Source organism: Carettochelys insculpta, chromosome 2 (genome assembly GCF_033958435.1).
Source record: "Carettochelys insculpta isolate YL-2023 chromosome 2, ASM3395843v1, whole genome shotgun sequence".
Taxonomy (NCBI): Eukaryota; Metazoa; Chordata; order Testudines; family Carettochelyidae; genus Carettochelys; species Carettochelys insculpta.
In genome coordinates, this window is record NC_134138.1 from 53,638,337 (window position 1) to 53,662,562 (window position 24,226).

A 24,226-nucleotide genomic window follows, 5' to 3' on the forward strand; every position below is an offset into this window, starting at 1 on the left:
CTCACAGCTGCTTTGGGTTCTGAACATACCACCGCACCATGTGTGAGGGGCTCACAACACTTGCCTCAACCTTTTGAAGCTGGATGGCTTCCATGCTAGCGTTGCAATGGCATCTGCACAGATATGAAGGGTGTGAAAACACTTTCCCTTTGCTTTCCAAGGGGTGGGCGGAGGAGAGATGTGCACAATGGATGCTGACAGACCTAGAAACCCCTGCAGCACCTTACTGTCCCCTCAGACACTAGGCACTTAACCCACAACACAAGGGGGCAGCAGGAACTGTGGGGTAGGTACCTGATGAAGTCAAAGGCACCCACCCTAATAGAGATTCACTCCATCGACTTCATGTGCCAATGCTGACACGCACCCTCAACTTTACAAAATCAGGTGCTAGAAAATCAACCTTTAGGAAATTAGGTCAAATTTGTTGTGTACACATACCCTTATTCAATCCTCTATGAGAAATAACTTATGAATTAAGGGAGCCTCCATAATTAGATCTATCTAGTCTTGGTGTAACTCAGTGGAGTTACACCAGGGAAGTATCTGGCTGGTAACCTGGAAAAGCTTTTCCAACTTTTGAACCAGTAAAGATGTGTAGAGCAAGTGGATGTTTCTGTCCAAGACACATTTACTTTTCCTGAAATGATCATTGACTGTATGCTCCTGGAGACTGTATTTCTCACAGGCCCATATGCTACTATAGGCATGAGGTATTCTGGACATAAACAGCACACAGTGGCTAGACCTCAGAAGGAGGAAACGCTCAGCAGCGTGTTAGAAATAATGGGTTGATACAGTGCCCCTTTGTCAAGGTGCTTTAAGTGCAGTGCAGCACAAAAAGTAAAATACTTTCCTTAATGGAGCTGATCAAATGAATGCTATTATGTAGCAATTTTGTCTACCTCTTTACAACACACTTGTAACCATGGTATCAGAGTGCCTGGCTCACCTGTGATCTCTGCCTCAGGACGTTTTTTTTTTTTTTTTTTTTTTAAAACAGAAACACCAACCATTCCCCTTCCCATTAACTTGTTTAATGTAATGGTGTACAAGTTATCTCCTATTTCATCATTATGTTGCACATAGATTATTGTTGAAAAAATCTGTGGGAATAAAGTATGATTACTGAAGGAAAGCAAGTGCTCTGATTCATTTTGAGGACCTAGAAACTTTTCAAAATGTGTATGTTTTTGCTGAACTCTACCACAGAGCCCAATTTGTCTCCTGTCCAAGTTGGCCCATTTACTGTCTAATAAAAAAAACCCAAAAAACAAAACAAAAAAACCCCCTAAGGATAGAGGCTGGATACTGTCTTCAGTAAAAATATCTCACTACATTGGCAATATAACTTTGAGAAGCCAGCAGAAAGTCTGAGGTGCAAATGGACAATAGGAACCCAACTCCCACTGATTTTCAAGAGGAGTTGGGTATATAATTGTCTCATGTCTGAAAATTTTCTCCTTTATGATTTGTTAAAATCTGCAATGGCTAATTGCTTCCTCTACATAGGAAGACAGGCCCTTTTCCAAAGAACTTTGAGTTTAAAAAGTGGGAAAACAAAAAAAATATGATTTTTTTAAACAGCATATAAGTATCAGCAACTATATCCTGTTCCTTGCTGGCATTAGATGGTTAATTTCACATAGGTGTCACCAGAGAAATCAGTCTATAGGGGATTTAGAGGAGGAGAAGCCAGTAATGGCTTTGCAGATTACTCTGTGGGTGGGGAGAATGTTAAGAGCATCACACAGATTTGTAGGGTAGGTGAAATGAGTCAAAATTATTCTAGCCCTTTCTCTGTTATGAAATAGAAACTACGAATAATATTCAAATGAAAATATTAATGCAGTGTAAGATAATCTAATTATAGCTGTTTGGTAAGGTCCCACAGGAAGCAAGTCTAAGAAGAAAACAACTGAAGACTGTTGGTAGTCAGTTTAATTTCTGTATCAGCAAAGACGATGGCACAAATAATTAAGGAGCTTATCTACAAATATCTGGAAGATAAGATGATAGGTAACCAGTCACCATGGATTTGTCAAGAACCAATTATGTCAAAGCAACCTGATAGCTTTCCGTGATAGGATAACAAGCCTTGTGGATAAAGGGGAAGTGGTGGACATAGCATACCTAGAAAAGAGGTCTTCAACCCGTGGCTCTTTTAGGACTTCTTTGTGGCTCCTGATGGTATAATTGCAAAGTGAAAAAAACCCTTCTTGATTATTTCCATAAATGGTGAACGTCCTGCAGTAAAAATTATCACATTACAAATCATTTTGTGTGTGCGCGCGCGCACGCGTACACACTGTTCTTAAAATAGGGGTTACAAAAAAGTATGGTTTGACATTATTTATTAGGAACCCTCTCATTCACGTACATTGTGGCTCTTGAGTTATTGATTGGGAGAATGGTGGTGTCAGGTAGAAAGTCTGTACCACAAGTGTGGATTTACGGGCCCTGAGATTGGGGTAAAGGCTCCACTGAAGTTGTAGGGATTTACTGCACTCCAACGTGCAGAGCAGAGCAGAGCAGAGCAGAGACTTGGACTTCACCTACAGAAGACCTGGTAGATGGCTAGGAAGGGGAACTCACTAAGATCTGGAACACTCTCCTTATCTACCCCCTTATTTTTAAACCTTTCCTTTCCATTGCCAGATGTAACATCCACTAGCAGAAGAAAGATTACAGTCTGCATCCCATCACACCAGCTTTCACAACAATTAGGGTACATCTGAGCTCACAAGCCTAAAAAGAGCAGGGACAATGACTGGGCTCAAGCTGGAAACTGGGCTCTGAAGCCCCATGATGAGGAGAGGATCTCAAAGCCCAAACTCCAGCCTGAGCCCCAACAAAACCAGTGTCATCTTTAGCCCTGCAACCTGAGCCCCACGAGCCAGAGTCAACTGATGCAGATTCTGGAACTCAATTCAGAGGGGTGTTAGTGCATCCACACACATTTTTATGTATCATCATCAGGGCATTGTTTCACTAAAACAAACTAAAATCAGGAGTATCAGAATTTTGAGTGCCAGGATTTTTAAATGTATGGATTTGATGTGTCAAGACTATGCCCTGTCAGAGAAGTTGATCCTGTCTCCAAGGATGAACCCCTTCTGGCCCTGTTGAGTCAATGGCAAAACTCACATTGACTTCAATATGAGTAAGAATTCCAGCATCTCAAACCACCCATGAATGAGTCAGAGCTTGATCCAGGCTACAAACATTTGTTGTTTGGTTTTGTTGTTTTATTTAATCCTAGGCAATGTTAGTGGCCTTGGACAAACATGCGGCTTTAGAAAAGTAACTGGGTTAATTGGCAATCAACTCAGGTACAAAAATCGAGTGCAGACATATCCTTGCATACTCCTAGAAAGGAGATTTTTAGCAGTTGTATCAATACACGGAATACCCACTATTGTGATGCTTAGATTGTTACTATGGATGACAAGGAAGTGCAGCCTTATTGTTGGATCCAAGATAAAGAGCTCAGATCTGTATTTGTACAGGTGTTTAACCTTTTACTTGGGTACCCTACTTTCCATGCCAAGCTCCTGTTTTTGAAGCTAATCTCTTTCACCACTTTCAAAACAAATTCCCCCTGACATTCAGACAGACAAATTTACAGGCCATCAGGCAAAGGGACCCACTACATACATACCACTCAACTTGCCAGGGTCCAGGTGTGGAATTTGATCTATGACGAATCAAGGTAACAACACAGTCACTTATGTATTAATGTTGTGAGATCACTCATTTAGATCAAATATTTTTCTATAGTATCTGTGCCATGCCTTATTTCTAAGGCCAATAGTTTCCCACCCTACATATGAGGGCATGCCAAATGTTTGTAGAACCTAGAGAACTTTTAGACTGCAATGAGTGACAGCCTTGAAGCGTGGCTCATCTGAGAGGCATGTTTCTATCCTACAAGATTTCTTACATTTCTAGTACAGGTTGACCCTCTCTAGTCCTGCACGCTAAGGACCTGACTAGTGCCAAATGAGAGAATTTGCAGAAGCACAGGAGGTCAATATTGTATAGCGGCATTACCAACACTTTCACTGATTACTGGGCTCTTAAAAAGGTATTTGGGGTAAAATTACAGCTAAACAACAGCACAGAGCACTGAAACCCAGGACTGGTGGCTGTACAAAACTTTATGTGACCATAGTGAACTTGGCCACACCCATGATAAGTGGACATTCAGTTAACTAAAATCATGCTGGAGCACAGATGTTGCCAGGTGAGAAAATGTGGCATTAGTGTCTCAACCTGTACCACCAATACAGGTGACACTATTAAGGAGGCAATATATGGCAGAGATGGTCATTTGTGCTATCTAGGCAAGTACAGAGAAACATAGTACCTCAGATAGACAATCTGGTAACTGAGTAAATGAGAACTTTTTTATAATGAGCACTGAACTAAATCAGGAAAAAACCCAACACCTGCAAAAAAAGACTCTCTCTCTCTCTCTTTTATACATATTATATTATATATATATATGCGTGCAAGTTCTAATCCATACTCTACACTGTTTATATTGCAGCCTACTAGCATCAGGTGGAGGGAATCGGCGGACTGCTGATGTGGTGGCACATGGATTTGCCAATCTCTTTATTCTAGATAAGAAGACACTCAATGAAATCTTGGTGCACTATCCAGATTCGGAAAAGCTTCTGATGAAAAAGGCTAAGTGCGACACCCACCCCTCGCACCCGTATTTGTTTAGAGACAGAATTAAAATTTTCGATTGATAATTACACTTGTTCCTTGGAAAAAATAGTTCTTATTGCTTGTTGTGGGACTTCCTTGGTAACATCTGGTAGATTTCATGATGTCATGGCAGGGATGCCAGTAGTCAGGGAAGGGTGATAAAGCTGAACGTCTCAGCTCTTTTTTCCCCTCCACAAAAGGATGGCAAGCACAAATGTTTAGAAGCAAAACAGACCTAAGGTGCCAACTCAGTTCCTTACCTTGGCCTGAATTTCACATGCAGGAATACTGCAAGATAGTGGTCAACTGAGTGCCACATTTTCAATGGTGCAATCATGCAGTCACAATTCACTCTGTAGGCACACACTATTCTGTACTTGCATATTGAAGGAATATAGGAGCTTGAGGTCCCATCATATGTTTCTAGGATTTCCAAGAGTTTTAAGGATGTGTCCAGGAAGGTTTTAAGTTAGGCCTAACAAAAGTTTGTCCAATGTCTCAGATTTGAGAACAGGCCCCCACGTATCAACTTCATTTTCTCCTCATGGCTGTAGCTCTGCAGATCCTTTTGTCTAAAGATCATGTTAAGGCTTGTGATCAATTGTGTCACTCGCCCACTCTCAGCACTGCTGGAATATATGGCATACAAGGGTTTGAACCTCTATTTCAAGTCAATACTTCAGTAATCAAATTAAAAACTCCAGTAAACCCAACAGTTCAACTATAAACAAAACAAAACAAAACAAAACACCAGCACACACAGGAAAACAAGTTTCTCCAAAAGACTTTTAAAAAGGTCAAACAATGCAGCACTGGTAAAAAGCTTAATATTTTTAAGATGTTTAGAACAGCTACCTTTGTGTAGTTTACTGTGGCTTGAGTGGTGTCAAGCACTCGAACAGCTGGACGAGCTTGTCCCAATTCCCTGAGCTTTGCAAGAGAAAAAACAGCAAAGATACCAATTTGCAGTTGCATTCACCATACTAAGCTCACTCCAACATTCAAACGTGAATTCCCATTCACCCTACCATGGTGTTGCAGCACTGCCACTATCCCCATCTTCAATCCCCAACCCCAAAATTTCAAGATGCACCACAGAAAAGCGATGACGGTGGCATGTATCAGATTGCACTGTAGGATATAAGTAACTGGGTCTCAAAAGTAAGTTCAGTAAAGTTTTCCACAGACAGATTTGCCCACATATTGTGCAATCCCTGAAAATACATAAAGCATGGTATTCAGCCCATACCTGCTGTCCTGCAGCTCTAGTCTTCATCTGCAGAGTTCACTGTCACAAGTTCTTACTATTGTTGGTGCTTGCAAAACCAATAATTGTGCAAGAGTCCAGTCTAGTTTGCTTTCTAAATCAACAGAACTACCCACTGAAACTCCATTATTTTTGTTGCTGGTAAACAGGCGTAGCACAGATGAAGATGTCCATGGATTGTCTTCCAGGTTATCACATTGCACGGGCAGAGCTGGTCCTTAGAAAGATTTTGATTTTAAATAGAGATTTACTGAAGGAGTCTGATGGATATACGTACCTGCCATCTTTTTGATTCTAAGCATCCAACAATTCATAGTGCAAGTCACTTCAGCACACCACATACATCCGTATCAGTGCAAAATCCACTAGCAGAGGGAATGGTCAGAGTGTAAAGACCCATCTGCAATCGGAGCAGAGTAAAATTTTGCTCCATGCATACATCTTGTCGCAGCAATGGAATGTGCTGTTTTGTGCCCATCTTTCTACTTAGCCAACAATATCTTTCTATGATGTCAGTTTATCTGTACCATGCATTTGTTTTACCTCCATGCTGCAGAGAAGAAACAGGTTTCAAACAGCAACAGTTCACCATACAGCTATACTCTGGTGAATGGTACCTTTCTGCCCCTCTTCCTTTACACTATATTCGGGATTAAAAATTACCCTGGAAAAAAGTTTCATGCTTTGATTTGAAGTTATGGTATTATTTTAGCATTGTCACAGTGGTGTGTTATCTTCCATGTTATCTACAGGGTACTGCTGAAGGAGAAGGGTAAGCCCACCGAAGCGCCACCCGTGCAAACGAGAGGTGTGGCCAACTTATTTGCACGAAAACAAGAAACTCCCAAACTATTCAAAGCAATGTTTGGAGGGGCAGGAAAAGGACGCCTATCTATGATGCTTAAGCTGAAGAAAGAGCAAGGTGCTCAGGTAACTCCCATGAAATAAAAATAAGAGGATATTCAGAATACTCATTTCTGAGCCAGTAAGAAATTAAATGTAAAAGTAATTCCTCACACAACAGCCTGCTTTAGGGATATGCAAATTAATCAAAATCCTGTTCTGTTCCACTTGGCCACTTGTAGTTTGCAGCAGTAAATTGTTTCCTTTCCAATATACATACCCTATCTTATAAATTCCACACATATGGCTTCTTAGATTTTGTCTATGGCACTACGAAATGTGTAACTTTCTATTACAGGAAAAACTTGAAGAAAAGAGACCTGAGTCAGAAGAAAAGAAAGCTGAACCAGCACCTGAACCCACAGCCTCCCCTAAACCATCTGTTGAAAAGAAGGAGTCAGTTGTGACTTTTCAGCCTCCACCTAAACCAATTCTGCATAGAGGAACCACTAATGAGTCTCTTATAATCACCATGACTCCTTCCCCCACAGCAGGAGAAGGAGAGATTCTCACTGTTGAGGTCAAAGAAAAGAGACAGAAGTAAACAATGGACTGGGCTGTGGTCACACCTAGAATCTTTCCAAGGAGAGAGAGGAGACAAGTGTGGCTTTGTCTCAGAGTGCAGACCTATTCTCTTCCCTCATTCAAGAGAGAGAACATGTGTCTCCACTCTGAGGCTGCCGCTACATTGTCACTCTCCTGTCAGAGGTGCCATGGCAATGAGGCAATTCGAAACAGGCTAATGAGGCACTAGCATGCATATTTGGCACCACATTAGCATAATATAGCTGAGTGAACAGATTTTTGAATTGTAGATTGATGCTGAAGATGGGGGAAGCTTTGAAATAAGTGCCCCATTTGGACATTCCCTTACTCCCACAGAAGTAGATCGGAGTAAGGGAATGTCAAAGTGGGGTGCTAATAGCGAAGCTGCCCCCATCTTCACTGTCAATCTGTAATTCAAAGTCTGTTCTTGTGGCCACCATTATGCTAATAAGGTGTTGCATATGCACATTAGCGCCTCATTACCATGGCACCTCTAGCAGGAGAATAGAGTGTAGCAACAGCCTGAGTGTGGGGAGTAACATTTCTGTAGCAAAGTAATTAGAGCACAGATTGCACCTTTGGACCTTCCTCTTTTTTGCTTTCTCCATGCTCTCACTCACCTCTTACTTTTTGCTCCTGCTTCTCTGTATCCCTCTCCTTAGTTCTGGCTTCCCTGTTGATTAGTTATTTCCTATTCTGGTTTCCTATCATAATCCTTAACCTTGCTAGTGCACTAACATTACTTAAGTTGTTAATATTTGTCCTGATTTTACTATGGCCTCCTTTTACATTTCTAAAACGTGACTTGCTTTTGTAACCAACATGGGCTCAATTCAACTACAGTTCATGGATTTGGTGGTTTCTGTTTTGGTCTTCAGAGGGCAGAGGACCACACAGAAAAACCATGCTTTTAAAAAAAAAATAAAAAAAGACACCAAGACGACAAAAGGAATGAAGATCCTGCAGATCTCAACTTCAACACCGTTGAATGTAAGAGCCTTCCGTTCAGTAAAAGTAGCTGAATATACTGAATAAAAAACCCAAGAGCTATATTTTTCCAAAGTTGGCCTTTAAAGGGTGGGTACTCTATATAATTATCGTCCGGTTTTCACATGTGCTGAGCAACACCAACTCTACTTGAAATCCTTGGTGGTAGCTCAGTATCTACAGTGGAATACCCACAATTAAAGTCTGGTTGGGGGGCGGGGGGGAATGTGGCTTAATACTTTTCCCTGAGGTGATATAAGATTATGGAAAGGAAAATTTATCAACACACATTTTAAAATTACAGATCTGACATACTTCTGCATATACAAAGTACTGCCCAAGTAAAAGTACTACACCTTTTCACTCTTGGCCCATCAGAATGAAGCTTATCGATTTCACTCATCTTTAACTTACGTATGAAATTGAACCCTGGGATATCGACCCTGAATGGGTCAATCTCACGGTAAGTGTATGCATACCCTTATGCTGTCAAAAATACAGACACAATGGACTGCTGTGTTCACATTAGCCCACTGTGGCTTTTTTGAGGAAGACAAGCAGATGGATCTAGGGGAAGAGCTCAGCCTTATGGCAAACTGAAAGTAAAGTTTAATGTGCTCTTATCTGGGAAGGCTTGTTCAAATGAACTCCCTACATTCTTGCTGGGGGCTCAGTTTTTAGGGCCTGACACCCAACTAGGTCTCTTCTCTTTGAGCAGAGAACAAGAATAGGCTGAAATATATTACATGAAAATCATGCAGAAAGTACACTATTATGTCAAAACAAGGAGGGCAATTGCTGTACAGAGCAAAGAAGTTAAGTATTATTTAGAGAGTCAAATGCAAACTTCTTTTGGAAACATTTGTGGTATGATTTGCGAATGTTTGCCTACTTATTTGGAGCTATGAAATACTCATCTATGCTAAAGTATAGTACTAGGGTACAAAACATGTAGCAGGCAACCATTACATATCCAAAAGCTCACAATGTGCATATTTCTGGATCCTGAAAAGGGGAATTTGTTGGTTAGTCAGTCTTTTCGCTGTCTTACTTAGTTTGTAAGAACAAAGTTTTCTTCCACTTCTGTTCCAAACAGACAAAAAAAAGAGAACCTAGGCAGGGAGTAGATCACCCCTGCTGTAGCAGCTGTCTCTCCTTGCTCTAGCTTCATAGAACACGGTCTGCTGGAATGATGGGGAGCAGGCACACTGGACTTCACTGTAGAAATATGAGTTGATGTTAATACCGTTTCATGCTCCGCACTCTGTAGGCACAGGAAAGCACCTGTAGGAAAGCTGAGAAGGGTGCAAGATTCCATGAGACTTGTGAATTCTATGCAGGACTCTGGTTTAGGGGACTGAACTCCTCCTCATCCATTACACAATAGGGCAGGACTCCAAACATTCCTGTAGAGGAGGCTCAATTTCCTGCTCATGGAAAGAGCATCTGTGTAGACTGGGAACCATAGTGCAGTCTATCAGCAGATGCATGCACTTCCTTAATGTCATAACAAAAGCAGGCAGTTACACATTGCCCTTAAATGCACAGCAGGAAAGCCCAAATATCTACATAATGTGAATGTGTATTACAAATGACTCTAGAGTAAGAACATCTGCATAGTAACTAGCATTAGTAGAATGCAGCACCTGTTAAATTAGTAATGTACTCTGTTCTCAAAATATATGTTGTTCAAGTAATGTTACTTAACTAAATGTCAACATCCCTGGGAGGTATCGTATCTATATTTGATCATTTCCTGTGAAGCCAGTAGAAAAAACGTGAAACACAAGTGAATAATGTTTTTAAATAATATGGCTGGGGAAAAATAACCACCTTGTTCCCAAACAGAAATCACAAAAGACTATTTGAACAGTGTGCAAAATATCATAATTCTCTCTATATAATACCGGAATTTATATACTTCTAAATTTCCAAACAAGAGCAAGTCACTTATAACCTTTATATGCGGTTTCTTGACTTCCTAACATCTCATTTATGACCAGTCTCTTCACACTTTGCTTATATGAACAAATGACTGTTATTAATTGATTAAAAAATACTGAGACCATAAAAAGCTGAGCAAAAAGTTATTTGCCTACTGATTTGGTAACTAAATATGTACACATTTGAGCTGTATAAACTAGAAGTGGGAAACTTGGAAAGCTTATTATAGGCAGTTCTTATAGGCATGGTGCTTATTATAGGCAGTGCTTTTGTTTGTCAGGAAAAGCTGAAAGAAAATACACCAAAACAGCAATATAATGAAGTTTGCAGTTTTAATGAATAGGTTATATGGCATCAGAATCTACCTGTTCCAAACAAATCACAACTATAATACGGAAATTACTTACAAAAGTCTGGGTATAGATATATTTCTCTGCCATACATATATGAAACATTAAATGGGAAAAAGCATATCTACCTTTTTGATTATAAGATTGTTATACATACAGTTTACCACAAGATGGTGCTAGCAAGCTGTAAGCATGTTTCCACTGAAAAGCAGAAAACTAAGTAGAGCTATAGTTGACATTAGTCAACATTAGTCCAAGGCATCTGTTACATTTAAAATTTAAGAAAAAAAACCTGATTGTGCATTTTTCCACTTGAAACATCATTTCACTTAAATACCTCAGTTCTATACTACTTTCTTTTTGTAGAAGAAAAGGTCACATATGCTTATGTTTGGCTTTTTTCATTATATAAAGAAAAAGGACAATTAAGTTAGAGAACCAGAGGGTGGTCTTTTTATGACACTGGGAAACAGACATATATGTATTAAAATCCTGAGAGAAGCAAAGTCTGGGGTTGTGTGCAAATCCAAGATAGCTCTTTCAAATACAATCTGACAATTAAGTGTCATTGGTACATTCTCTTGCATAAAGAGGCCTGTAAGCAGGCAGGCTTGCCATAAAATACTGTGTTCTCTGTTGCAGAAAGTGCAGAAGTGCAAATGTGTAATAACTATTTATAGTCTATTGTACTGATTTCATATGTAGCACAGGCACAATAGCTATCACCTAAAAATTGGTTCTGTACATAATAGTACTCAGTAAGATTTTTAAATGCAACTGCATTCTACCACTAAATTCAGAAAATGGCACATTTGGCATTACAGTATTTTACTGCTGTGGAAAAAGTTTATCAATTTGCAGCAGATGTATCCCTGGTTTACTACAGACTGTTTCCCTGCTTGCAGGACTTAATTCTTTGTGCCTCAGCCACAGCAGTTAATGGTTGTACTGTACTTATAAAGTAGTAAAACAAACTTCTCTGATGTAAAGGATGTTCTGTATCTAAATTCTTCATTGTAAACAAAAAACACAAGTTAGATTAAAATAGAAAATTAGAACTTGAATTGATATCAATCAATACCCTCTCCTTAAGTATTTCAATTATTTAAACTAACTGGGAATGTCCCAGTGAAAATACAAAACATTGTCACATGGTTTCAAATATATTCACTATTTACTTGGCTACCTACAATCTATAAAACTGACATCATGACAGTCCATTTAAGTAAGCTATATAAACAAATTTTTGATGGTTTCTGTGTATGGCAGAGAATGGGGCCAAAACCTAGAGGTTACAACACCTAACAAAGGCATATTATGTATACATATACACACAATTAGCTACACCCACGTTTCACTCATTATATTGAATGCCTACTGCTTTGGAAATTTGTTCCAGCCCGTATAGCTCTACAACTCAAAAGCCTTGTCAACCAGACTGCTTCCCAATCTAATCTACCTCAAATTCATAATTACAAAATGTGTTCATAATAGACATTTAGGAAATAGGCAAAAAAATTCTACATTATTTATAGTATGTATTATGTACACAGGTAGCATCAGAAGAAGTTGCTGTGCCAGCGATCCAGGCAAATCTGGAATGTGGGTGTCAAAGTGAAGACAAAAGTTCAAATAAAGGCAAGAGCTAAAGCCTGGGAAATCAGAGCTTCCCAGAGACAGAAAGATTTCCAGTTTCTTTAATTCTGAAAGGCAAATGATGGAGAGAAAGATCCAATGAGAGAAGAGAGGAGCAAAGAACAGCAGCAATAAGCTTAACAGTATTATTTTGCCTACAAAAATTGCAGGTCGCCACTAACACAATGAGGGAAAAATAAAATGTCACTTTAAAGCTAACTAGGAAGCAGCCAAAGACCCATATAAAGAAAGTGAAAGGGCTTGTCGACACTACTACCTTCCTTCGAAGGAAGGATGGTAATTAGGGTGTTGGGAGTTTACTAATAAGTGCTGCACTGCACTTCATTAAGCAAATCCCCCACCCCCCGCAGCAACTTCGAAGTTTTAAACCTCGACGTACTGACGCGTGTCTAGCTGCAGCTCACCCGCCAGTACTTTGAAGTGCTGGGGCAAAATTTTGAGGAGTAAAGAGACTTCAAAGCTGCTCTTTATAAAAGTGAGCCATGGCTAGATGTGCACCAGTACTTCGTAGTTTAAAACTTCAAAGTTGTGTGGAGGGGAATTTTCTTAATGAAGTGCTGCGTATGCAGCTCAGCACTTCATTAGTAAACTCCCAACACACTAATTACCATCCTTCCTTCAAATGAAGGTGATAGTGTAGACAAGCCCAAAATGTTACATTCTGTAGAAAAATCTCTCCATATAAGAGGCAAACACATATATAATGCAACTGAAACTCAAGAGTGAAAAATGGTTTTCCTCTTGAGCAATGGAATTTGTACTTTCAACCACCAAGTTAATTAACAGTCACATGTGATAGCTTTGCACAAAGTGATTTCCACTTCGCAGTTTTCCAGCACAGTATATTGTCATACACATTTTAAAACACTTTTCAGCATTTGCACTGAAGACCAGCAGTGTTTTTTCAATCATGTACGTAGCTACTGAGATTAAAAGCAGTTGTCTGCATCAGTAAGACTTGCATAATTAAACTGCATGTTCCACGTTATGTAATTTGTGTTTACTGCCGCCTCCATTTTATTGAGCATTGATGGCCCAGATTATAAACTATGGCCAAGCGGGACTAAAAAAATGCAGATCAGGAAGTGGTGTGCAAAGGTGTGTTTAAAGCTCTGCTTAATTCTCCAGATCTGGTGCTGAGCACTGCATTACAGATGTTTCAAATCATTCCAATTTATGTGGCAGTCACAGGGGCCTGAGAAGTAACTCAGGCTAGAAGCACAAGTACATGTCCCAGCCACATCCTATCCTCTGTAAACACTCCCTGCACCATCAGCTGCACAATACTGTATAGCCTTGGCACATTGGAGTAAATCTCCCAGGAGCAGTTCAGCCAGCTTGATTAACTGAATTAATGAGCCAGTTTGGTTAACTTGATTAACGAACACCTGTCCTTTAGCATGAAGCAGCTGAACTACCCCCCAAAACTCAGGGGTACATTCATGATTTTTATATTCAGCTTACTTCTTGAAATGTTATTTTCTAATAAATTTGCCCCACTGAGGCTTTTATTATAACATGAGTATTAAACAACAATAGACCTTTGTCTTGGGGTGGGGGGGGACTGGTAAAGTACAGGTGTCCATGCAAAAACTAACAGACATTAACATGTATGTATAAAAAAACAAAACCAAAACAAAAAACCTCTCAAGACCCAAGTCCCTTGACAAGTGGGAGTTGTAGAAATCCCAGCTGGTTAGCTTTGCTTGCCTCTCTCACTCAGCGTTCTCTCACTTTGCTGTAGGATTCTTGGGAGGCTGCAATTTGTACATGCTGAAGTAGTTTACCACTTGCTGAGGCACTTCTGCCAGGACACACTGAGCCAGAGCTTCTTTGGGAGCCTTATAAAAGAAGAATATCAAACTTCAGTCTTATTCGGTCACAGGAGACCTTAAAAGTTTAGGTCTCTTCATCTGTCCAAACAGACAGACAATCTCTGGCACTTCTTTCAGGAATTTGCTGCAGTGTCTATAATAGGAATGGGGGAGGAAAAAAAAAAAAAAGCAGCTTCCCTGCCCACCTTAACCTTTGCAATTACACTAGCAGAATGCTGTGAAGTTGCTCACTGGCTCCCTTCACCATAGTAGTGGCTGCCTTTGTGTCGCATATGTAGCTCATAAAGCACTCTGGGATCCAAAAGGATAAAATACACTGAATTAGACTGACAAGTTAAAAAAGGGACAGGCGTTAAGCACCTGATGTTGATTGAGTTTTCATCTACATCCTGTTGTCCAAATCATCACTACAATAACTTCATTGCTTGTTCTACAGTGGAATTCCTCCAAAAGTACAGTTAGTTTGTATGTTAAGATCAAAACTGTGACGCACAAACACTTTCCTTTCTGTAGTACTTAAAAGCCACATCTGAAACCAGTTCTATACTGGAGTAATCATGACAGCACTGGACTAAGTGGCAAATTAATGACAAGATCCTTCTTCTAGTCTCAGTCTAATATATAATCAGATTTTTGAGTCCTTCTCCATTCCACACTGTCTTCAAGCAGTTCCACAGAAACTCTACAGCTAATCAAATACTTTTGTATAACATCCAACCATCTAATTTTCAGTGTAACTGCTTCTCTTACCCTCTGCTTTAAAGGGTAACAAAATTTTCCAGAGAGTTTTCTTGTCACATGCCTAAACTATCTAAGCCTAGATTCCTTCAGCTTCTGCACAACTAGTTACAGATTCTCATTTCTCATAATTTGTGCATTCTCAATATGATCCAACCTTGTAACTCCATGCATCTATTTGAATGTTTTCGTTTCCATTCAGGATGCATTCCTGTCTCTCAGTGCCTAGCATTCAAACCCATACAAAAGTGCAGAGCTCATTACTGACTTATGAATCTTGCTTTTAAAACTAACAGGCATCATTTAGTGTAGGCCACTCCACTCCTCTCTAGTTACTCCATGCCTTTCCTGTTCTGCTTGTAGTTAGTCATGGAGTTCACAATTATCTTGTACCATCCGAACTACCTTTGGCCGTGGCTGGTCTCCCAAGACTTACTGTCTCACCTTCCTGAAACATTTCAGAGAGTTCGCTATGTTAGTCTGTTTCAGCATAAACAAGTAGTCCAAGGATACTTGCAAAAACTAATTTGATTAGAGTGTAAGCTTTCCTGAGGTATAACTAACTTCATCAGAAGCATGAAGTGAAAGAATCAGATGGTAGGGATACAGAAATGGGAGTGTCACATCAGTGCTAATTCAATCAGGGTGGTGGTGGAGACGGCCCACTTCCGACACTGGTAAGGTAACGCTTACTGGAATGAAAAAGCCATTTCCAGTCTCTATACAGATCCATTCCCATGGTGTTTGACTCATCTTTAGTTTCTGACTTGGCATTTAAGGTGCCACTAGACACATTGTTTTCTCCTAATACATATCACTGAATCTATAAAGGCATACACTGTTTTCTTTCTGATGATTTTCATGGAATTTCTTTTAAGTCTTTGCTCTGCCCCACAAGTACTACATACAAGGCCCATGCCACTATTCAGATGTTTTCTCAAAATGCATTAAGCACCGATGTGAACAAAAAGGGACTACTCTAACTTTTATTAGAAGTTCTTCAGTTTCTCTGATAATTTTAAGCAGTTAATGGCAAGAATCCCCGTTAACTAGGAGGCTTAATGGTTTGTTTGCCAGTTAAATGGCCCTTGACTCTAGCAGCAGCCAGCTACAGCCCACTGGAACAGCCCTGGCCACAGAGGGGGCAGTGGTCCAGGCAGCGTAACCCCACAGCATTCTGGGTAATGGGACCTAAGTTAAAACAGTTAACCAGTTACGTGCTATCATTTAACTTGTTAACCATTTTAACATCTGTACTGTTATAACAGCATCCTTGTATATCTCCTAGATGAATCTGTCATGGTCTTTTTGTACTTGATTCATTCTCATATGCCGCTAGATGTGGCTTTCAAAAGGTGGTCAATAAGCCTCCTCAGCATCAACTAACACTATGCTTAGGGTTTTCTCCTCTTTCCTCTTCATTAAGATTCCTTGTGGAAAAACAGACAGTATTGTTGACTCGCCAGTGGTGTTTCCTCTAAGCCAGATGTGTCCAACCTGCGGCCCGTGGGCTGCATGCGGCCCTAGACAGCTAGTAATGTGGCCCCACAAGATCGTAAACTTTTAACATTATGTGTTTTATATACATTAACTATATTATATATTTTGTACGCGGCCCAAGACTATCTTCACTCAATGCGGCCCAGGCAAGCCAAAAGGTTGGACACCCATGCTCTAAGCTGAGCATTTGGGCAAATCACCCAGGAGAGATTCTGAAGTTGCCCAGCTGATCAGGAGAGCACCCAGAGCCGGCAGCATGTGTTACTACTGGGGGAGCACATCCACATATGCCTCAGTGCACATAAACTTTATTCTGCAGACGGATGGAAAAGAGGGAACATAGTTTGACTGGCAAGAATCTAAACTGACTGTCACTGACTTATTTTTCTTGAGTGTCTTAGAAAGAACAGTCTCCCAGCCCTTCATGATGTTGTTCATGAGTTTAGTGTTATAGTTACCAGTTTTATGTTTCCTTTCCCCTTAAGTGCTCTTTCTCCAGGCATCAGCTCAATCCTCATAATGAAATTAAAACATTTGCATCAATATGTTCATGCCTACTTGCGCCAGGCAGTTCCACATTTCTCTTAGTATGCCACTGGGGTAAGCGTTACTTTTGTTGTTGCTCAATGCTCAGTTTTACAAAAATTCCTTGACCAATACCACCAGAACCTGGTTTGGTTTTATCATATGTCATAATTCTCTTGGATACCCTTCAGACATAAGCCCTTAACAGCAATTATTGTAGCATTCATTATGCTGATTCTCACTGGCTACCATGCTTCCAGTTTCATTTTTAATTACTTTTATCTCAACAATTGTTGATCTCAACAAGTCCTCTTATCATGGGTCTTTTCCAGTCTATTTATTTCTCTCATCTTTGTTCTTTTCAAGACAGCCATATAACCCTTCCAGGCCTTTAGCCTTAGCAGCAGTCACTTCTTTTTTGCCTGCCATTAGAGCATTGCTTGCCAAAGTGTAACATAGTCTTTAGTCTCCATCTAAGGGTGGCATATTAAGAAATCTGTAAAGATTACTTCCTTCCCCCACGTCAATATACCTGAATATAGTGGAAATAAAGGAAAACTGTTGCATTATTTTAATATGAGCTTATTATCGGGGTGAGGTTGGGGAAGGAATAGAATAGAGCATAAAACATAGAAAACCAAGAACTAGGAAGTGAGCGCCTGGGAAAATGAGACATTTAATCTGTCATTCTTATTTTCTCCAAGTTATTTATTTGTATATATCTTTGAAAGGGCATGAAGTTTAAGGTGACCATGTGTCTTAGTGTCAACAGTATGGGTATACCAGATTCCATTCATTGGTTTCAACACTAAATTGAGATTTCCTTTACAATTTTGTTTAAAAAAAGAAAAGTTTTATTTGTTTTAATAAAACTTGAACTAACTTGGCAAGGGCATCTGTATATCAAAAAATTAGCTCCTTAGCCTTCACACACACAAAGATTTGTTTATCAAACATTCCAATGCATGCACAAGGGGCTCAAAACTAATCTTAATCCAGATTTACAGCCAGGCTACTCCACTAACTAAAACAGAAGTCTCAGCTAAAGTCAGAATCATGCTTATTTTCTCCTCCCTCAGGACACCAGCACTGGTTTGCGAATGCAAAATCAAATAGCAATTTTAAAGTAGCTTTATAAATGTCATGTCTTATAACGACTATCTGAAAAGAGAAAATGTTACTAAACCAGGAACAGGTCACCTTTTTGATCCAAATGATTTACTGGGAGTTGTACAGATGAATGGATAGGTTTTTATCTCCTAGCAGCTGATACACAAGCCGTATGTCACCACTAGCTAAGAGAGTGTTCAGTAAGCCTTAGAACTCATTCCAGGGCCACTTCACTTATAAATCCACAATAGAAATACGACTGCTAGTATTCACATGCTATGAAATCTAGAGAACCCCTCCAATATGTATTCAGTACGCCATTAGGAATGGTACTTACATTTTGGAACTGTCTAAATGGCACAAACTGGACGATGTCTCTGACAGCTGGCTCTCCAGTTGGGGACTTGAGACTTCCATTGTCACCATCAAGAAACTCCATGGCACTGAAATCAGCTCCTCCAACACCAACAATGATTATTGACATGGGAAGCCTTGAAGCATTAACTATGGCGGATCTGGTTGCATCCAGGTCTGTAATCACTCCGTCCGTGATGATGAGGAGTACAAAATATTGCTGCCAAACCAAATATGCACTTTGTTACAATTGTGAACAACAGAAGAGATATTGCTCACAGCGCCTGAAAAGTCCTTATGTCCATGTTGAAAAGCTATGATCATGTCTCAAGTAGAGTAAAACCACGAGATACAGGGGTTAATGCAATTGCTGCTCCTGACAGGAGCTGTAGCTGAGAGTCAGGCTGCCATCCCTGAAAGGAGCGGCAGCCTGGCTCCCCTCCACTGGCCAGACCCAGGAAACTGACCAGCAATGTGCTGGTCAGTTTCCCAGGTCCACCCAGTGGAGAGGAACCAGAAGCCAGGCTGACACCTGGTTCCTGGCTCCCCACCGCCCAAAGGTAACTCCCAAGTTACCTGAAAATTCAACTTACACGTGGTTGCCAAGAGAACACAACCTCCGTGTTAGCTGGAGGTCTACTGTACTATGTCACTCAAACACAAGACATGGATTTTGCTGGGTTTTAGGTAGGGACTGAATGCAACCTTAACTGAATATTTTCCTTCATAGTCTATTTTTAAGTAATGTCTTTGAAAAGTTCTTTGAATAAAAATCCTTGTTCAACACAACTATAGAGGCCTCTATAGTAGAGCCAGAGTGCCAAGGAAAAAATGAAGAAACTCTCCAGTATGTACTGCAGTACGGGCATGGCAAAACAGAGGGTCTTTGCCTTAGGGTCTGAAGAAGCAGACAATAACCCTGTTTTTTCAGGGCAATAACAGCCACAACAGCACTGTTGCAATATTGTAGTGCTGCAATATAAACACTTATTACAGCAATGGAAAGGGCTTTTCCTGTCACTATTCATGGGGCAGTAGCTAAACTGACAATACTTTGGTCAATGTAGCTGTATCTATAATTGGAGCTGGGGTGGGAGGTGACCTAGCTACATTGTACAGGATGAAAAATACTGCAAAGCTCCAAGTGATGCAGCTAGGTCAACCTAAGTTCAGGTGTAGGCCAGATATTAATGTTACACCACCAAAGCCAGTCAGTAGTTGAAAGTTCTAACGCAAGTCTCTTAACGTGAGTGGTTTACCTAACAATAGTTCTAGAAGTGTAGAAATCTGAAACTCTCCTAAAAAAAAAAAAAACTACTTGAGATACGAGGTTGGATTATTAGAAAACAAGCAGATTTAAAAATAAAATGACTAAACGCCCTTCCCTGTTTCAAATTCCTGTGTAAATTTCCTCTGCTATACCTCCACACCAGCTTTTTCCTAGGATTAACTGACAATTTGCTTTTATGTTTTATTTAAGTTAACTCCTACCTGAAATTTAACTAACAGCCTACAGTACACATCTACCAGATAACCAGGTCTTGACGTCAAATGTTTAATGTTTGGCTATACAGTGACAACTGATATTTGTAATAAAAAATATTAGTGTTCCTCAGTAGCAAAGCTTTGAATACTGAATTCCAGTAGACGTTTCTAAGTCTGTCAGCTCAAATTCACAATTAGAGGCTAATAGCAAGGAAAGGCTTTCAGAATGAATTTCAGGAACAAACAAAGCAAGGATACCCAATTATCGTTTTGTCTCCAGACCTCTAATATTAACTCAGTTACAAAACAGTTGTAACCACATGCAAACAAATGAACCAAACCCGTCCCCCTTCACTGTGCTTTTATAATCTGCACTTACCACTGCTACAATCAGTAGTTTATAAAACTTGGATTAGTTTAGGTGAAAGGATCAAATCTCCATTGTTACAAATAAATTCCATTCAAGTTTCAGAGTCTGAACCCGCCATGGCAGAGATTCAGTTCCAGACAAAGCACCACAACTAAGAACGGAGACCAACACACGTTAAACTTTGATTGTCTCACTTTTGCCTGGTTTCTTTCAGGAACTTTAGGCAGCCTGGACCCACACTTCAAATAGTTCTGTTTTTACCAAGTTACACTTTCCAGTAGTTCCCCTTGGCTCCCTCCACAGCTCTTCTCTGCCTTCTCTCTTTGCTCTTCTCCTCCTTCACAGCTACTTTCTCCCCACCACTCTTGACCTTCCCTCTCTATAGTTCCTTAGTTCTACATTTGCTACATCTGCTATGATGTACATAAAAACCTACCCTGCTGATCATGACTGAACAGTTAAGCTTTGGTCACTCATCTCTTCACAATTCCCTTTTCGTATTCCCCCTAAACCCAAACCAAACATTTCTACAATACATGGCCTTCACACAAACGAGTCTTGATCACATTACTTAATGTGCACCTCCAATTATACTCACTTGAGGCTAAATGCTGCCCTCTAATATATGAGCAGTCCAGAGGAGAACCTGACCCTAATTGTTTATAACAGTGGTGTCCAAAAGTAATTTACTGGATTGCCACAGTCCCACCAGGCACCATCATCTCCTACTTAGCCAGGCCAACCCACTGCTCTCCCACAGACAGGCCATCCCATCCTCATTTTACTCAATGGAGTCGCATGGCACAAGCCACCCTGAGTCACTGTGCGGCGTGAGCTGCTTCCCCCCAACCCCAAGCCACCTGGCCTCCCCCGAACTGCCCCAGTCCCTGCCCCACATGAACCACCTGAGCCAGAGGAGCCACTGCCGCCACACACTTGTCCCACCATGTGGTGGGGTAGGTGCATGGAGCAGCCAGAAGGGTGCTCCACATGGGCAGCTCTCCTGAGCTGCATTTGCGAACATGGAGCATATTGGACACTGCAGGTTTATACAATGCTCTGAAACCAAATGGATGCAAAGTGTTACAAAATGCCAAGTATTTTTAAGCTGGCATTCCTATCAGGAATGATATTTCATCTGGGTGAAAGAGTCTTTCTATGCACAATCTGTGAGGAAGCTTTGGCATCCACAAAGCTTAATGGTACCAAATGCAATTTCACAGGGTAAATGGATAACAAATAAGGTTGGTATACTTTAGCACCCAGAGAGGATGAGTAGTGGATTGCATGGAACGAAAGAATAATAAAAAAGGAGGGGAATGCATATACTAAGTACTTACTGAGGCTGTCTGTTGCTGTGCAGCTGCACTGGCCAATCTAGCCACATGGTTTATTATTGGAGAAAAATTGGTTGGCCCATATAATCTTACTTGAGGAAGGCAAGCCCGGTATGCATTGATAATGCCTTGGATTCCTTAAGAGAACAAATGGTGAAGTCTTAATATTTCATGTTGATGATGCATTGCTATTCTGAGGAACTCAACTGTGTTGACATTGCCTTAGGCAGTACAAAGTTATATAAAATTAAAATCATGATTAAGCAAATTGCAAACAAAGGCCTTCTCAGACCATAGTCGTCCACGAAAGGTGGCCTCAATTTTATGTCAAGGTTAAAAAAGGTTTCTAGTGGCCTAATATGAAGATCCAGAAATACAGCTCACTGGTATAACACCACTTCTCCCAGGGGCGACCCTCAACATGCCAGCAATGAGTATCTCAGCATGAGAGTGTGGGGAAAGCCTACACTGCTGCTACCCCAAGTTACATGTGCTATGAAGAAATTGGGATTTTGGTTTCCAAAACTTTTCACTGCATGAACTTTCAAAGAACCACCACCAAAGGCTACATCACACAAATAAGGATAGGAAATTCTAGCCTACTTACTTAAGTTCCTTGTTTATTTAACCACATCAGCCTGCTTATGCAGAAGCCTCACAAATGCTCTGATTAGTGAAGAACATTTCCTTTCCTTCCCTTCCCTAAGTATTTAGAAGCCCATATTCTGAATAAGTCACATTTCATCTAATTAGACACTTCACTAAAAAATCCTCATCTACAGCCACAACCTTTACTGCTGTTGTATTAATGGTGCTAGACTAAACATCGTACCATGAGGTGGTTAACTGGCACCTAGTAGACATATGACTTTCCAGATATTTGATTATTTTAGACTCTTGTGATAATTTCTAGGACTTACCAGCGCAGAATGGATTTGATGGGTTAAAGTTTAATGGAAACTCATGAGATACCTGTCAATACACAAAAGATGTTCAGATTTTACACACACATATGTCTTTGAGTAGTTGCTTTCAGATAAATGTGCCAATGTACTACACAATTTGGTTACCTGAAAGGAAGGAGGAATCTGTGCACCAAATCCAAAGGCTGGAAACATTTTATCTCTGAAAAAGCAATTTAAAAGAAAATGAAGTCGTTGTTTCAGTCCGTGGTAGTAAGTAGCTGCTACAGTTTTTGTGGCTCAAATGATCTCTTGACATGTGCTAAACAAAAACCAGCAGAGCTTAAGCAGCTGTAACACATTTTTCACTGCAAGATTTTTAAATGTTAATTTCCTATGCACCCTGCTGACTGGGAGATGATAAATTCTCCCCACTGACCTGAGTTGTCCTTAAACATAGGGGAAATTTCCACTTAACTATGCTTCCTGATTTCTAACAAACAGCTTTATGATTGACTATCATTCGCTAAGTCTAAGAGATATACTTACAAAATGGTTCTGTTTTTGCTGCCAGCTCACTTTTACCTGAGACTAGGTACCCAGTTTCCACTCACTGCTAACCATTATAAATGCTACATTTGACTGTCAATTGTAGCACTTACAACAGTTAGCAGCGAGTGGAAATTAGGTACCTAGTCTCAAGTAAAAGTGAACTGTCAGCAAAAACAGAACTATTTTGTATGTATATCTTTTAGACTTAGCGAATGATAGTCAATCATAAAGCTGTTTGTTAGAAATCAAGAAGCATAGTTAAGTGGAAGTTTCCTCTGTGTTTAAGGCCAGTTCAGGTCAGCAGGGTGAATTTATCTTCAAGTCAGCAGGGTGAGTAGGAAATTAACATTCAAAAATTTTGCAATCAAAACCTGTTATGGTTGCTAAAGTTCAGATGGTTTTCGTTTAGCACTTGTCAAGAGATCATCTGAGCCACAAAAACTGTAGCAGCTACTTACTACCACAGACTCTCAAGTCCACAGACCACTGAGTTGGAAGATATTGAGGAATGGATTGTATTCAAGTTGGTGAATTCTGAGCCTTGGCAAGCCAATATCTTAGATTAATGAGGGATTATTGTTGGACACGCCTCCCAGTCCCAGGCCCTGCCTCTGATCATTCAAATTTCTTCTACTATTGGTACATGCCAACTTTCCAGGATGTACTCAAACCAACCATGAAAATCTTCCAGACAGGAAAAGATTCAGACTACAACCCAACCATAACACCCTAGACTTGTCTTCTGCGTGTCTCAATGTGGCCTCTCAAGCGCATCCAGGAAAGTAAGCTCCACAGAGAGCAGACTAGCGTAACATCAGCGTCCTGTATCCTGAACATACTGCTGATATTTAGACAAAATCTCTGCATTGCCACTTCCTGGCTCTGCCAAGGAGTATCAGAAATAAATTGGCAGACTTCCACCGCCATCCACTTAGATATCACTTGGGTACATCTATCTGTAGCATGCAGAGTCAAGGGGGTATCTACACATAAGCAAATATAGACTTGTATTCCTTCTTCTCAGTTTCTCCTCGCAAAAGTTGAGAGGCCATTCACAGAAAGGAGATGACAAAATGGAAGGGGAAAAAAAAAAAAAAAAAGATCTGTATGCACGTTCTTGTACTTTCAGCACATTCATTTCTATAG

The 24,226-nt window shown here is 40.3% G+C and overlaps 2 protein-coding genes across 6 annotated transcripts in view; one reads left to right on the forward strand and one right to left on the reverse strand.

The window, feature by feature from the left end:
• The window catches only part of CNGB3 (cyclic nucleotide gated channel subunit beta 3), a 43,678-nt gene extending 36,245 nt beyond the window's left edge, over positions 1 to 7,433 (forward strand). Inside the window, exons 14-16 of the mRNA XM_074985441.1 lie at positions 4,553 to 4,699; positions 6,739 to 6,916; positions 7,188 to 7,433. Coding sequence (XP_074841542.1) covers positions 4,553 to 4,699; positions 6,739 to 6,916; positions 7,188 to 7,433 — 571 coding nt within the window. The remainder of the gene's footprint in view (positions 1 to 4,552; positions 4,700 to 6,738; positions 6,917 to 7,187) is intronic.
• A 3,252-nt stretch (positions 7,434 to 10,685) lies between these two features.
• The window catches only part of CPNE3 (copine 3), a 66,322-nt gene continuing 52,781 nt past the window's right edge, over positions 10,686 to 24,226 (reverse strand). For 4 of the 5 annotated variants that reach the window (XM_074986989.1, XM_074986993.1, XM_074986988.1 and 1 more), the window contains 5 exons: positions 22,697 to 22,751; positions 22,547 to 22,598; positions 21,630 to 21,763; positions 18,418 to 18,654; positions 10,686 to 14,213 (listed from right to left, as the gene is read on the reverse strand). In XM_074986989.1, the coding sequence (XP_074843090.1) occupies positions 14,103 to 14,213; positions 18,418 to 18,654; positions 21,630 to 21,763; positions 22,547 to 22,598; positions 22,697 to 22,751 (589 nt within the window). In that variant the 3' untranslated portion in view covers positions 10,686 to 14,102. The remainder of the gene's footprint in view (positions 14,214 to 18,417; positions 18,655 to 21,629; positions 21,764 to 22,546; positions 22,599 to 22,696; positions 22,752 to 24,226) is intronic. The other variant, XM_074986992.1, reaches the window with a different exon arrangement.